Here is a 14,109-nt window from a genome sequence, read left to right as displayed (position 1 = left end):
ACCCCGCAAGGCACAGGCTCATCGCTCTCAGAAAAGCAGGCGTATAGCGGATATGCTTTGGAGCCAGAACTACTGAGATTATAAACTCAAGAGTTCAGTGCTTTAAAGCCACAATCAAGCATAGCAGCTTTTATGAACAAATTTTGGTGCTATCTGCATAGTAACATTTCCTTCTCTAGTAGTTAAGGTCAGGACAAACGTCTAATAAATCAGCTATATTTCCCCATATGAGGCCAAAAAAAAAAAAAAAAAGAAAATCTACTAAATCCATTCCCATTTGTTTCATCTTAATCTACTCCCCCAACCCACTCTCGCAATTTTGGAATGTGATTACGTAATTCCAGCATAAACCTGAGCAGTAAGAGCTATCGCTGCCAGAGAAGGGAACAAAGAGCACGCCTAAAACTTCCGCTGCAGCATGTCAGTCATTGCTACCTGGGAGAAGTTTGCTGCTTTACTACAGCAGTCCTTGAGAACAAACAAATTTTCAAGTTGTTTTTGATGCATTTATTGTCTGACTTGGTTTTTACATTATATTAACACACACAATGGCTTTGTTATTGTTACAGGGAACAAACTTGTCCAAGGAGTTTCCAATCCAAAATACACCGGCAACTTGTGAGCACGTTGGTTCAGCACAAAGATGCACGCTCACCAGAATGCGTTCAGAATTGGGAAAAGCTCCCCCCCCCCCCCCGTTTTTTTAATTTTACACATAGCTAAATACCCTGCATGTTAAGTATCCTCATCATCAGGCTTCTCTCTCCCTAATTTCCCTTCTACAGCAGGTCAGATTATATAATTTGTTTTAATGTATACTTATCAATATGCATTTTTTTGTAAACTGTTACATTAAAAATATTTGCTTATTACATTATTTAACAGTACATTACATTTAAGTTGCTGAAAAACACCCCTACCTTCAGTTTAGTATTTGCTTTCTAGAATTACCATCTTTCACATATGTTGAATAACAGGTGATTTTATCTGTACCTCTTACTTCACGTAGCTCCAACCAAAAAAGGGCAAAAAATTAACTGTAAAAATTATTTTAAAAACCAAATAGAAACCAGTGATTTATTAAACTGCGGATTGCTCGAACCCCCATACTTTTTCATGCCAAGAAACAAATATCTGGTTCAGCAGGCAGACCAACAGAGTGCAAATGACTCAGATGGTTGGATAAGATATACAGAACTATTTTGAATAAAATTTCAAAAACAGGTATGTCTTGCATACACGAGGTTCAGGAGAGGCACAAATCCTTTAAAGAAAGGGAATATGCCTACTCATACACACATTTGTATGAATGGAATTAATTTTTAAAGATTGGTGTGCTTTCTTATAAAGATGATCAATGAGAAGCAAGTCTTTTTCTCTCCAATATTTCACACAAATACTGCAAAATATGCAGAAAAGAACACTAAGAACTACGTCAAACATATAACTCAAGTGCAGTTCATTTTTATAGCTCTGTAGAGAGAGATTTCTTCTCTTTGCTCTAGAAGCAAGGAGAAACTTTACATTGTACTTGTTTTAAACATGAGTTATAGTCATGTAAGATAAAAGCTGTTTCCACAATGGTCTCATTCACGCTGATCTGCATGTTTCAGCTAGAAAGGTATCCTTTTGTATTTTTGGCCAATAGAACACATTTTATTTCAGTTGAAAAAAATCCCTCTTTTTTTCTCTCAGTGACAGGAGAGTTACTGGCATAAGCAGTCACATAAAAGCATCACCTCACTTGGTTAAAACAACACATATATGGAATTATCTTCCAGGCATTAATATTATAGAAAAGATTTAAAGTAACAATATGGGAAATGGTTTATTCCTTATACTAGAAAATAAGAGAATTCAACAGAGATGCAACTGTGACTGCCCAGTGTAATTTCAATTAATCTACAACTTTACATACTAATGGCCTGACATATCATGACAGAAGAGTATGCATTTCTAAAAATCAATTTAAAACAACATAAAATACTATCAAATAGCACCAATCCGTGCTAAATATTGCCAAGTTCTCCTTACCTCTCTTCTCTTTCACCAAGCTTAGGTGAAAAATTGAAGAGAGAGTGATTTTCTCCCCATCTTGTCAATCTATGCAATCTAAAAGCTACTGCCTTTTGCAGCTTTTCTAGTTTTTTCTGCTGCTGAACCATAATTACAATTGGATATCAGCCCAAATTAATACTGGGTCCCTTTACAAGTGGGCCAAAAGCAACCGAAAGAGCTTTCAAACAAACTGCCATCTTCTCGACTAATTCACACAAATGGTCCCATTGCTTTGCAGGACTTGCAATGAAATTATACGCCTGAATTACAAGGGCAACCTAATGCCCTTTGGCTTTGTATCTCATCTTTCACAGCATCTTGTAAGCACTTTTCAGTTACCCACAATGCTCCAGTATCAGCATAAAATTTCCAGCACAGGTCTAAAAATTCAGTTTTCTGATTTCCCCCACCCCCAAATTTAACTTGCAGTCCCTCAGCTGAGGGAATGTAGCTTCTCTAATAATCTTGAAGCTTTGTAAGACTTCCAGTTCTACCAACCAACACTGATATCCCAAAAGCAAGGTATTCTAAGCTGTCAGTAAGAAAACATTTAAACATTTAAAAGATTAGCTAGTTCACACATGATTAGCAAGCACCATCCAGATGGCTTCAGAATGACATATAACTGTATTGTTACGCTATTCAATTAAGTTTTTGCACATCTATGCAAATATTCAAATGTGACATTTATCTATACAAATACTCAAGTGACAGTCTTAAGTTCAATTTCAAATTGCTTTTCTGCTGTTGGCAATGGGGGCAGTGATGAGAACACATCCCTGTACCCCGAAACTACTTCAGCCTATGCATCTGTCCACTAAATGAAGTTTTCAATTGGTTTGATTTTGAGGAAACAAGGCTGGGGGCGTGGGGAGAACAACCAAAAAACAACCCCCCCGCCTGTGAGGGGGCCCATTTTATTGTTTGTGATACAGTTGACTTGAAAGACAGTTCACATTTCCTTTCTCTGAACAAAGTTCTGACATGAGGCCACAAAATATTCAAGCCTAAGTGATCTGAAGTTTCCTGTTGTTACAATTAAAACTGACATGAAGCACAGAAATTATAGTGTGATACAACGTAAAGACTAGCATAAGAATACTAATCTTCAATAAACCACTAAATTGTTTTTACAGGAAACAAATATTCAATAAAGCATTTTATACTAAGCTATTTTTAATATTATGAAATGGAGACAAGGAAAAGTAACACAATATATTAAGAGAAGTTAATGGATCTCAGTCAGACAAATTATACCAGCCTTCAGTGTAGGCTAAAATCTACTCTTACTAGTGTCTGAATTCAGTTTTCTGCTGCGAATGTAGTAACACAAAAGGTGACACTTCTCTCCTCTGCACTTTTCTTGGCAAACAGTATACATGCATAATCTATGCATATTAAGTTCTGTTACACACAGACTAACATTCTAGGAATAACAGCTACCTAAAGCCCAACTGAGGTATATTAAATATTGCGCTTTTTCAGTCATTGTAGACCATGAGCCATGCAACCATCACAACAGCAACTCCGAACACTGGCAGCATAATGAGGTTCTTGTATTTTTGCCATGATGATTGTTCAACTTCTACTTCATCCTTTCTTCTCTTATTCTTTCTTCGCCCTTTTAATCTGTTTTCAAAAGCTTCCAGTTCAGCCTAGATGAAGAAAACCAGAAGTAATTGACAGTTGTGTCAGAATTAAAAACAAGGAAACGTGCAGATTTTAAATAACACTCCCAAAAACTATTTTAAAGAAATTACTGGCAGCCAATGGAAGTTATGTGTCTTACAGATGAGTTGGTAGCACTACATCCCATGGTTACAAAGCACTTCGCTTCCAAGTATTAAACCATTGTTTAGTTTCCTATAAAAAATGTCGCCAAAAATGCAACCAACTTAAGTTTCCCTGCCAAAATGAGATTATTTCCATGAAGTGTGTTAAAAATACATTATTTTTCCTATTAAAGCTTAAATACTTACAAGTGCTTTTCTATTACGATAACATATATAAAAGCATATGCTGAAATCTTCAAAGACCTCCCCCCTATAATAAGGATGCTCTCTCTGCTAAAAATAAATTAATAAAAATCTATTATCTTTCCCCCAATTCTTTATATTTTGCATGCTCAGATAAATTCTAGATTAATAGCTATAATCTTAGACATGCACAAAAAGATTCCATCCGTTAGGTGTTATAATTTAACACTTGGTCACTCATATATGACTGTAGTAGGTACATAGCATCCTTCAAAAGAAAGCACATGCCCTTAGGCCCAAAAATGAAGCAAAGCAACTGGCAAAATAAGAAGAATGCCAAGCTTCCACCCAGAACAGCGGCTGCAGGGTGATGCCTGGAATGAACAGTAGGATCCTCTGATCCCTGTTCCTCATCCCCCTCCTCCACATCCTTTCTTTAAAAGGGTATCAAGAGACTATAGACAAAACTCATTTTAGGGTACAAAGCTGAAATAAAACTGGAATTAGGCAGCCTGGAACAAATAGTGTAAGACTGGGATGAGACTCCAATGAGGAACCATCTAATTGCTAGGAAAATCAGAAAAGATGCTCTGAAGGAGAGTTAAGAAACTAAAAAACAGAAAAGGTCTGACGATTATCTGGATTTTTGGGTAGAGTTGTCAGCTACTAGAGAAAGCATGGGACAAGGAGCTAGGGAGCAGAGAGACTAGATGAACTGAAAGAGAGAAGAGAGATGGGAGCAGAAGAGTGCAGCAAGCCACGACTGGCTGGGCAAAAGGCACAAGACTGAGCTGAAGCAGAGGAAACATGGACAGCGAACAGAGATAAAGCCTGGCCATGAGAGGAAATAAATCTACATGACTACTACTGCAGTGCTGCCAGGAAGAGAGGGACTAAGACAATAAGGTGAATTAAAAGAAACAAGAATAAGACTGTTTTGGGAAATGGGCAGAGAAGTAGTCCAGTAAATACAATTTTCCTTTGGAACTCAAGACTGCCTGATGTCTGGTCTTCCTCTACTGACAGCAAATATTTGTCAGAGTTTCACAAAGCAAGATCTTACTTCCCTTTGTGTGCCAGATACCACTGTTAGCAGGAGAAAGGGACCCGTTTTGATGTCTATTCCTTCGTACCTAATAAAGGTAGAAATTGTTGGCACTTCTCTGATGACATGGGAGAAAAGTTCAGACAAAGTTCCACAGCCTGCTATTTGAAACAAGATTACTTTCAACTAGCTAATCCTCCTTTAGAAAAGCAAAATATTTTAATGAAACAGTTTTTCAAAATTCAAAATCTGGAGGCAAGTGCAGAGTTCTTAAGGTTTTATAGACAATATGTCAGTATTTCATTTTACACAGACACTAAATAAAATTTGGGGCTTCTATAGTTATTATATCCTTGTGATCTGTAAGTTTTAAAAGCAAAGAGCTTCGTGAATTGCAGTAATCTGAATTAAAATATAGGGCTCGAACAATTATGTAACAGGTACTGAATTGCTTTTCTAGTGATCTTTATAAAAACTCAGCTAAAAATAAATACATTATAAAAAAACAAAACACAGAATGAAAAAAGGTTCGTGGGCACAGAATACGAGAAAGAAGCCATCACTATCCTTGAAAAGCTACCTACGGATTTTATATAACTGTCATCGTTCCCAAAGTGTCACCTCAATGATCTCTGAACAATAAAGCAATGGTTGTGCTCCGTCTTCAAAATACCTTCATTTTTCAAGCTAAACAAGCTCAAGTTTTTTATTTAGACGAAGAACCTAATTTCTTTGTGTATAGGCACATTAAAAGTAAAATGAAATGCCTTTATTTAAACTGTATACTCAAACCAGTTTGATGTCAGATAATGTCTAATTTAGTGTTGCTTAGGTACTGGATTTTGCTCCTTCATTTGTTATTCTCTATATTCTTCCTGTACTGGAAGGAGTAGCAGCCCCATGGGAAAATGTAGCTAAATGAATACAAATAACAGTGACTATACAGACACAAAGCATATATCCTGAAATTGCAGGTCTTGTTATTTTACAGGGGGGCAGGCGCTTGACTTTTGTAACTTCTAAGGAGCTATTAAAACATTTTTCTATCTAAGAGAAAAGGAAACAAAATCTTTCATACAACTCATTAAATTAGAATTCAGGTCTGAGACCTCAACTTCCAGTATTGAAAACTCCTGACTATTACCAGAGAGCTCAAAAATTTAACCAAATCTTTTACACTAGAGTGGGACAGAGAGAAAGCTTGGTCTTAATTGTTAAATAATCAAAGCACTGATTTTTTTTTCCACATCTAGCAATTGTGAAAACCCTGGCCTCACACAGTGCCTCTGAATTAGAAGCAGAAGGAAAGTTTGGCTGCTTAGGGCCATGATGAGAAGCCTAACCAAGCCGTCTCCCTTCCACTAAGAAACAAGTGATTCCATCTGTAAATTATATTAGCAGAAGGTGCTACCAAATATAGCAAATACCAAAATATAAATGTGCAGACTTACCAGAGTACATACTAGTTTGTATATAAAGAATTTAATGAAGTATTCATCAAAACAGGTCTCAAGAAGCTGTGACTAACAGGTGGACTGTCTATATAAAAATGTGCTAATGAGATCAGGAAGGTGGTACAAAATGCAAACTTTTGTCAGAAGGGAGTAATATTCAATAAATATATACTCTTAATGTGACCCAACACACTATCATAGTGATGTCCTCCATTTGCATCACCAGATGGCAGATTATGAGATCAAATTGGAAGGGAATCAATTTTAGATAAAAGGCTGCAGTAGCTGAGATTAGTACTTGTGTGCAATTCTAGACCCTATTTATTAGTTACCCTTGTCCTTTTTTTTTTAATTGGTTTTGTCCTTTTTTTTTTTTTTTTACTGTTGTTGTCCTGCTGTTTGTTGTTGTGCTACATAACTGTCCTACAGTTTGCTATTGTGCTATATAACTGTTCACTCTTAATTAACCTTTTAATAGGCTTGATTATGTATAGGCAAAGTCTTCTATCCCTGAAGCTGCATCGATCACAAGACACGTATGCAGAAGCAGTTGCCATATATTGCCATACATTGTAACTGTGAGACTTCAGCAAATGAAGAAGTAGAAAGCAACGGTGGTGTGACTGCACAGAGAAGCAATCACTGCTGAAGAATCATGACAAAAATATTGTTGCACACTATGCTGGTGCAGTGAGTCTGCTACAGTTTCAGAGGAGCCTCATTACTGAGACTTTACTAGGGGGACTATAGGTTAAGTGATTTTGAGGCAGAAATCATTAGTAACCGGGATGCCTTCTGCAATGCATGAAAACACAATCAGTGCAATACAAACACCAACAACTTTGAATTTCTAGCTCTAGAATTGTAAGCATGTTCTTTACATGTGTAAATGTCCACTAGTACACTTCAGTACTTAGCTTGCAGAACCATCAGTTATAGATTACCTCTGCCTAACAAAATGTTTCGGACATCTGTATGCAAGCTACACTTCCTGACCTATGTCCTAGGACTAACATTTCCAAGGTCAACTTGGAGAACAAGAAGAATTAGATGAACTGTCTATGAGTTGCATGAGGGAATATGTGATCAATATTGTAGACAGTTGAGGCATGAATTAACAATAAACATTACAAGATGATCGCAAAATGGTGCCTGATCCCCTGGACAACAGGTACATAACTGCGTGCTTTTCCTGCACAATGAGTCGACACACTCCCCTTTCAGAAGTACAAGCAGGCCTTGCTAGAGCATTGGTTGGTAGACATAACGCTTTAATAAAGTCTCTAGGCAGTTAATCAAAGTATGCATAACAGAAGTTGTGACCCACAGAGAAACTGTCTATCCTTATAAGATTGGGAGAACTGTACAAGAGGATCGGGTCTGTGAGTAAGCCTCCCACACCCCCTTTCAAAGCAGGGAGTGAGCTAGTGCGCCACAAAAAAAAAACGAGTGTGGCATCCGGGTGAAAACACAAGTATAACCTAATACATAACAGTTGTGACAACTGAGTAAAAGGAGAGTTAGAAAGCACACACTGGACTTAGAATATGATTTGGTGTCAAATGCTCAGGCACAGGCATACATGCATGAACTGGTTGGAAGGAGTGCATTAAGGCTGTAGCCTCCAGATGACAAACCTGACCTAGCCACCACCACCAACCAAGCTTACAGTTATTCCCTAAAATACGATTAGTATTAGTGTCTTCAGGCAGCTGGCACAGAAGCTTCTTGGATTACAATGCCAACAACATATGCTCACCAACAACAGCAATTACAGTAAATACACACTTTTTTTCCCCCCTCAGAGATCCCGAAGGACAAAGACTCATTTAGCCTTCCTCATTCTTTCACGATGGGAGGGAGGAGGGAAGCTTCACCCAATATTTAAATCTCTATGGAGGCTATTCAGCAATTCTGTGGGGTTTATGCATTATAAATTGTTCAATTAAAATAAAGAGTATTTAGTATTTTAAAAATAAACTATACTATACACAGTTATAGTAATGCAAGATTAAACTTATTAATTACAATTTTGCATAAAATTATGAAAATTTTTGGGGAAAACATGTGGGCTCTTAACCATTGTAAATCATTCACAGCACACATCTTGGGAGTAAGGTAACAGCTGACAGGAATGACTGTGCCTATCACATTACAAACTATACATCTTTAGTTGCATGTAAATTAAATGATTTACTAACAACAACAAGGTGGGGGAGGAATTGGGTGAGGAAGAAGAAAGGTTGATACCTGTTGTCTTCGTTTCTCTTCTTCAACAGCAGCTTTGGCTTCTGCCTCTTTTATCTGTCCAGACATACAAAGTGATAAGCAACTGTTGTAAACAGCAGCTAAACCTACTTTCTTATAGACTCATAGTTACTCCTATACAATGGTTCTCAGCAAAAGTGAGCAAAACTTCCATCAACTGAGCTCTTTACTTATTCAGATTACAAAATATTCTCAGAAAAAGCTGCATCATCTCACATTTGGAAAACATGGAATATACAATGGATGTTACCAGGTTATAAATTGAACTTTGACTTCAACTTGACAAGCTCAACCGACAAATATAAAACCTAAAAAGAACAGTTTGTTCACTAATAACCAGGAAAATCCCTGAAGACAGTTATTCTTGATTGGTTTAGTGTGGACTTGGTAGTGTAGGTTAATGGTTGGACTGGATGATCTTGAAGGTCTTTTCCAACCTAAACAATTCTATGATTCTATGATAAGTTTTCAACAACCTTATCCTCAATTCAGTACACTTTACACATACAGACAATTCCTATACATGTATACAATTTACACACATATATTTCATTCTGAACGACTTTAAATATTCCCTGACTACTAGAGCAAAAGGAAACCTTTATATTTGTATCAAATACGACATATATTGGATAATGCATAACCAAACTGCTTTAAAGCTCCTGGTGTAATGCAAACCAGATGTAATTAAAAATGCTCCACCATCAGAAAGTCACATGAAAAGAAGTCATGTGAGGTGCAATTGATAATTCTATAGAAGTGCTTTGTAGTGTTAAAGAAAGCAAATTAAATGCTAGAAATTAAGAAAAGAATGGTACAGAAAAAATGTCAATATGTAAACACAATGCACTTGAATCTTAGCTCCTGCATTCAGTTTTGGTTCTGCAATAACAAAACAATGTAAAGCCTGAACATATACAAAAGACAACAGGATGGAGTGGCTTCCATCTAAAGAGACGTATAACTAGGATTCATCAGGTGACTAACAGGGCACAAAATCCTGAAGAGTGTGAAGACGCCAAATAGAGAGAAAACATCAATAATTATTTGTCATAATACAAAAGCAAAGGCTTAAAATTAAGTTACCAGGAGGACAGTTCATAACAGAGGGAAGTATTCTACTCCCACATAGTAGGTCGACATAGTTGGTTGACAGCCGGCTGAACATGAGCCAGCAGTGTGCCCAGGTGGCCAAGAAGGCCAACAGCATCCTGGCTTGTATCAGGAATAGTGTGGCCAGCAGGAGCAGGGAGGTGATTGTCCCCCCGTACTCGGCGCTGGTGAGGCCGCACCTGGAATACTGTGTCCAGTTTTGGGCCCCTCAATACAAGAAAGACATTGAGGTGCTGGAGCGTGTTCAGAAAAGGGCAGCGAAGCTGGTGAAGGGTCTGGAGCACAGGTCTTATGAGGAGCGGCTGAGGGAACTGGGGTTGTTTAGCCTGGAAAAGAGGAGGCTGAGGGGAGACCTTATCGCTCTCTACAACTACCTGAAAGGAGGTTGTAGTGAGGTGGGTGTTGGTCTCTTCTCCCACGTAGTTGGCGATAGGATGAGAGGAAATGGGCTCAAGCTGCGCCAGGGGAGGTTTAAGTTGGATATTAAGAAAAATTTCTTCACAGAAAGGGTAGTCAAGCATTGGAACAGGCTGCCCAGAGAGGTAGTGGAGTCACCATCCCTGGAAGCATTAAAAAAATGGGTAGATGTGGCACTTCAGGACCTGGTTTAGTCTAGTCTACCCTTGATTGGTTTAGTGTGGACTTGGTAGTGTAGGTTAATGGTTGGACTGGATGATCTTAAAGGTCTTCTCCAACCTAAATGATTCTGTGATTCTATGATTCTATAGTATTTGGCTAAATCTAGAAATTCAGTGCTACAGGATATTTATAGATGCCAAAAGTTTACATTGAATGAAAAACAATTATGCATGCTAACAGGAGATAAATCCAACAGAGATCATTAGGCAAAAAGACACCAGCTCGATCTCTAACATTCCCACAGTCACAGATCACTACAGAATAGTAGTAACAGGAAGAGTATACTGGGGAAGTATATGCATCTCTCTTCTTGTCTACATTTCTTGGACCTTTAGCATTACAGCCACTGAATCACTACTTTAGAAAAGTTAGATGTAAAAATCTGATTAATCAACTTGAAATGCAAAACAGTCTGGATCCTAATAACTGGATGATTTGCATACTAACAGTGACAATAATTTAGTAAATTTGGATTGCACAGGTGGAATTTGTTCCAAACAATTTGCAATTCAAGAGCTCTTGACTAAGGAGAAAGCACACCAGCCCATGCTTTACCACACTGCAGCTCAAACACTGTGTATTGGTGACAGAGTGAATAAAACAGTCCTATTTTCAGGTTTCCAGACAGTTTTTTAAATTGCTAAACTGTATATCAAATAAAACCATTACTGAGAATTTCATTCATCTAGTCACAATGGCAGAGTCTGTATAAAAGACCTTTTCAGCTATGCACACCTGAAATCGCAGTCATGTGGAAAAAACTGCACAACTAGCCTCCTGGTATTTCACTGCCATCTAATGGCAGAACTTCAGCTCCAAAATTAAAAATGACCCACAGATGTGGAAAAAAGCAACATAAGAGCTTCTTTTTACAGTGGTGTGGTCATATTTGTGTAAGATAGACAGGTATAATATACATAGGTAGAGGGAAGCTTAACCATTATAATCACAGCACTAATCATCAGCAATGATGATTTTATCATCACTGACATCACTTGTTCTCAGTGGAAGAGGAAAGAACCAGTTCTAAGAAATGAAAAAAAAAGGGAAAATGACAGAATGTTGTTTTAACATAGTATTTCACTGAGCTAATTAACACTGTCTACAAACACTGCAGTTCTCCCCTCTAAGCCAAATGCAAGTCTGAAAAACTAGCTGCTATTATATGGCACATCTACTTATGTTGTATTTTTTGCTGGTATTGCCTTGAAAAATAATTCTGTGTTCATTTTTTCCTACTTTTCTTGAAGCACTGAAGACATTATAGCTACAATGGATACATTACCTCAGCTGCTTTCCGTTTCATTTCCTTGCATAATGCATCGCATTCCAGTGAAACTTGGCCTTCTTGTATCTTGCTGCACTGTATTTCCTGTTAAGTATAGAGTCTTTTATAATCATTTCCCTATATAAAATTTTAGTAATTGTCCATTTCTTTATTAAAATAATTATAAAACATTCTTATTTAGTAAAACATTGGTTACACAGAAAATAAAGCTAATGATTAAACATTATTTGAACCTGTAATTCTGTATCAAATTGTCCTTTTCTCTTTTCCTTCTTTCTGATAAGCTAAACTGAAAGCAAGAATAAATCAAATAGTCCAGTTTAATTTCTCCTCTCTTCTCTTTTCTCACTTGTTTGCCTAAGACAAAGTAAGACAACCTTCTAAACTCTACCAGAAAGAGCTGGCATTCAGAGTCTCAGTAATTTCATATACATTCTTGTAACTGTCTGAGACTACAGGGCAAGGTCTGGTCATGGGGGGGACGGAATTCTCACTCACCCTTCCTCCCCTCCCCCTAATATTGAAGAAAAAAAAAAAAAAGGTGGTTATCTGTAAGCAGAGACTGTTCAACTTGAAGCACTTGTTCTGTACATATCATCCTTTCTCCTGCTGGACACCCCACCTGCAAGACTTCTGGTTACACAAGACATTTCTCGGAGAAGCCGAGAACTCTGGGGAACTGCAGCCTGTTTGGAAGGCTCAGAAGTTAACCGGGTCCAGAAAAATAATTTAAGCACCTTTTAATTAAGCCAGATAATGATTTTTTCATTAAGTCATTATTATTTGCCAAGACTTCACATCAATTTCTGTTCTTCCCCTCATAATACTATATAGCTATAATAAACTTGTTACATTACTTTGTCCCTTATCTTTGTCAGAAGCTAAGGACGCTGATGCCTGTATTTGCTTTTAGGTTTGCAGAGAACCGTAACTGATTATGTTAGGGATTCACAATATCTATTCTTGTTCCAACTTATGTAATTATAAATCTCCCCAACATCATCAGAAAAATAAATTTTTTTCTTCTTAAATCACTCCAGGTCATCTGACTATTCTCCCAGAGGAGCTACAAAAATTCAAGTGTGCTTGAAGATAAAGCTATTGTAAGTCAGGCAGCTACCATGTTTTAGAACTAGCAGGATTTTATATTCTCCAATTAATCTTTTGCTATTGCAGCCCAGATCTGCAGCTGATGTGAACTGTTATAGCTCTACCAGAGTAACTGGACCTCTTGTAATCTGCACCAGAGATGATCCATCCATACAAGCCTAGGAACATGCAAAGAAAATACATCATTCTCAAAACTGTAACTTAGAAATATACCTTTTTCAGTCTCTTGCAGAGACATCGGAGTTTTACCTTCTGGCTGCAGTTCAGAGGACAGCTACCTGAATGGCAAATCTCTTTACACCGGTGACCACAGGGCAACTATAAAGAACAACACACACAAACAAAACCTCCACACCAATAAGTGATTGTAAATTTACAAAGACTCTATGAACTGGTTTTATTTCAGACACAGCAGCTTAACAGAAAACTCATTCAGCTTATCAGTTTTTCCACTTGTGAAATAGTTGATTTTTCTTTTTTTTTTTTTGGCAAACGTTTGCTTGTCCTGTAGAACAATTTGTCTTTTACTGGCACAGCTTGATTAAAAACCAATTTCTTCTTTCACATGTTTCAAGAATAGTCATCTCCACAGTAATTTATACAACGATTACCCTAGCTATCTGTATTGTGGGGGAATGTGAGTAGATAAGATAAAAAGAAACTCTGAAATTAAGAGTACTGCAGCAACTTGTAGATCAGAGTCAAAAAAAAAAAGAGGGGAGAATCAGAAGCAAAAACACGACAAAAGAAAATTTTGCATGCAAGACTCTTCTGAACTCTGCAGAAGTCAAATACAGGTCACCAGGATTCTTATCATGTATGAAATAGTTTCACGAAATCCTAAATTTCTGCATTTGGCAGATTTTCCCATTTCTGACATCTGTGAAATAGAGACTTTTTTTACTGCCAGTGCAATTTTTAACATTTATAATGAAAATATTATCATTCAATTACTGTGTTAAGAACTGAGATACTAATTTAAATATGCTGTTAGGAATGTAGCAGTGCTCCCAGCATTATATTAGAAAAAAAATGGCAAGAAAGCAAACAAATGTTTTCACTTTCTGTTAAGAACTTGACTGAAAATATACCTTGCTCATACATATACCCCTAAGAAATCTTCACAATAACGGTTTTTCATTTTCAGTTACATAACCC

At 37.2% G+C, this 14,109-nt stretch overlaps 1 protein-coding gene across 1 annotated transcript in view; it reads right to left on the bottom strand.

Annotated features, from left to right (window-relative positions):
- Positions 1 to 519: 519 nt before the first annotated feature.
- NFXL1 (nuclear transcription factor, X-box binding like 1) overlaps positions 520 to 14,109 on the bottom strand; it is a 47,435-nt gene continuing 33,845 nt past the window's right edge. Inside the window, exons 19-22 of the mRNA XM_075709055.1 lie at positions 13,165 to 13,269; positions 11,839 to 11,925; positions 8,784 to 8,837; positions 520 to 3,713 (exon numbers count right to left, since the gene is read on the bottom strand). Coding sequence (XP_075565170.1) covers positions 3,540 to 3,713; positions 8,784 to 8,837; positions 11,839 to 11,925; positions 13,165 to 13,269 — 420 coding nt within the window. The 3' untranslated portion in view covers positions 520 to 3,539. The remainder of the gene's footprint in view (positions 3,714 to 8,783; positions 8,838 to 11,838; positions 11,926 to 13,164; positions 13,270 to 14,109) is intronic.

The sequence above is a fragment of the Pelecanus crispus genome, chromosome 4 (assembly GCF_030463565.1).
Source record: "Pelecanus crispus isolate bPelCri1 chromosome 4, bPelCri1.pri, whole genome shotgun sequence".
In the NCBI taxonomy this organism is placed as follows: Eukaryota; Metazoa; Chordata; class Aves; order Pelecaniformes; family Pelecanidae; genus Pelecanus; species Pelecanus crispus.
Note: the sequence above shows the minus strand (reverse complement) of the source record. Positions and strands in the feature narration are given on the sequence as shown.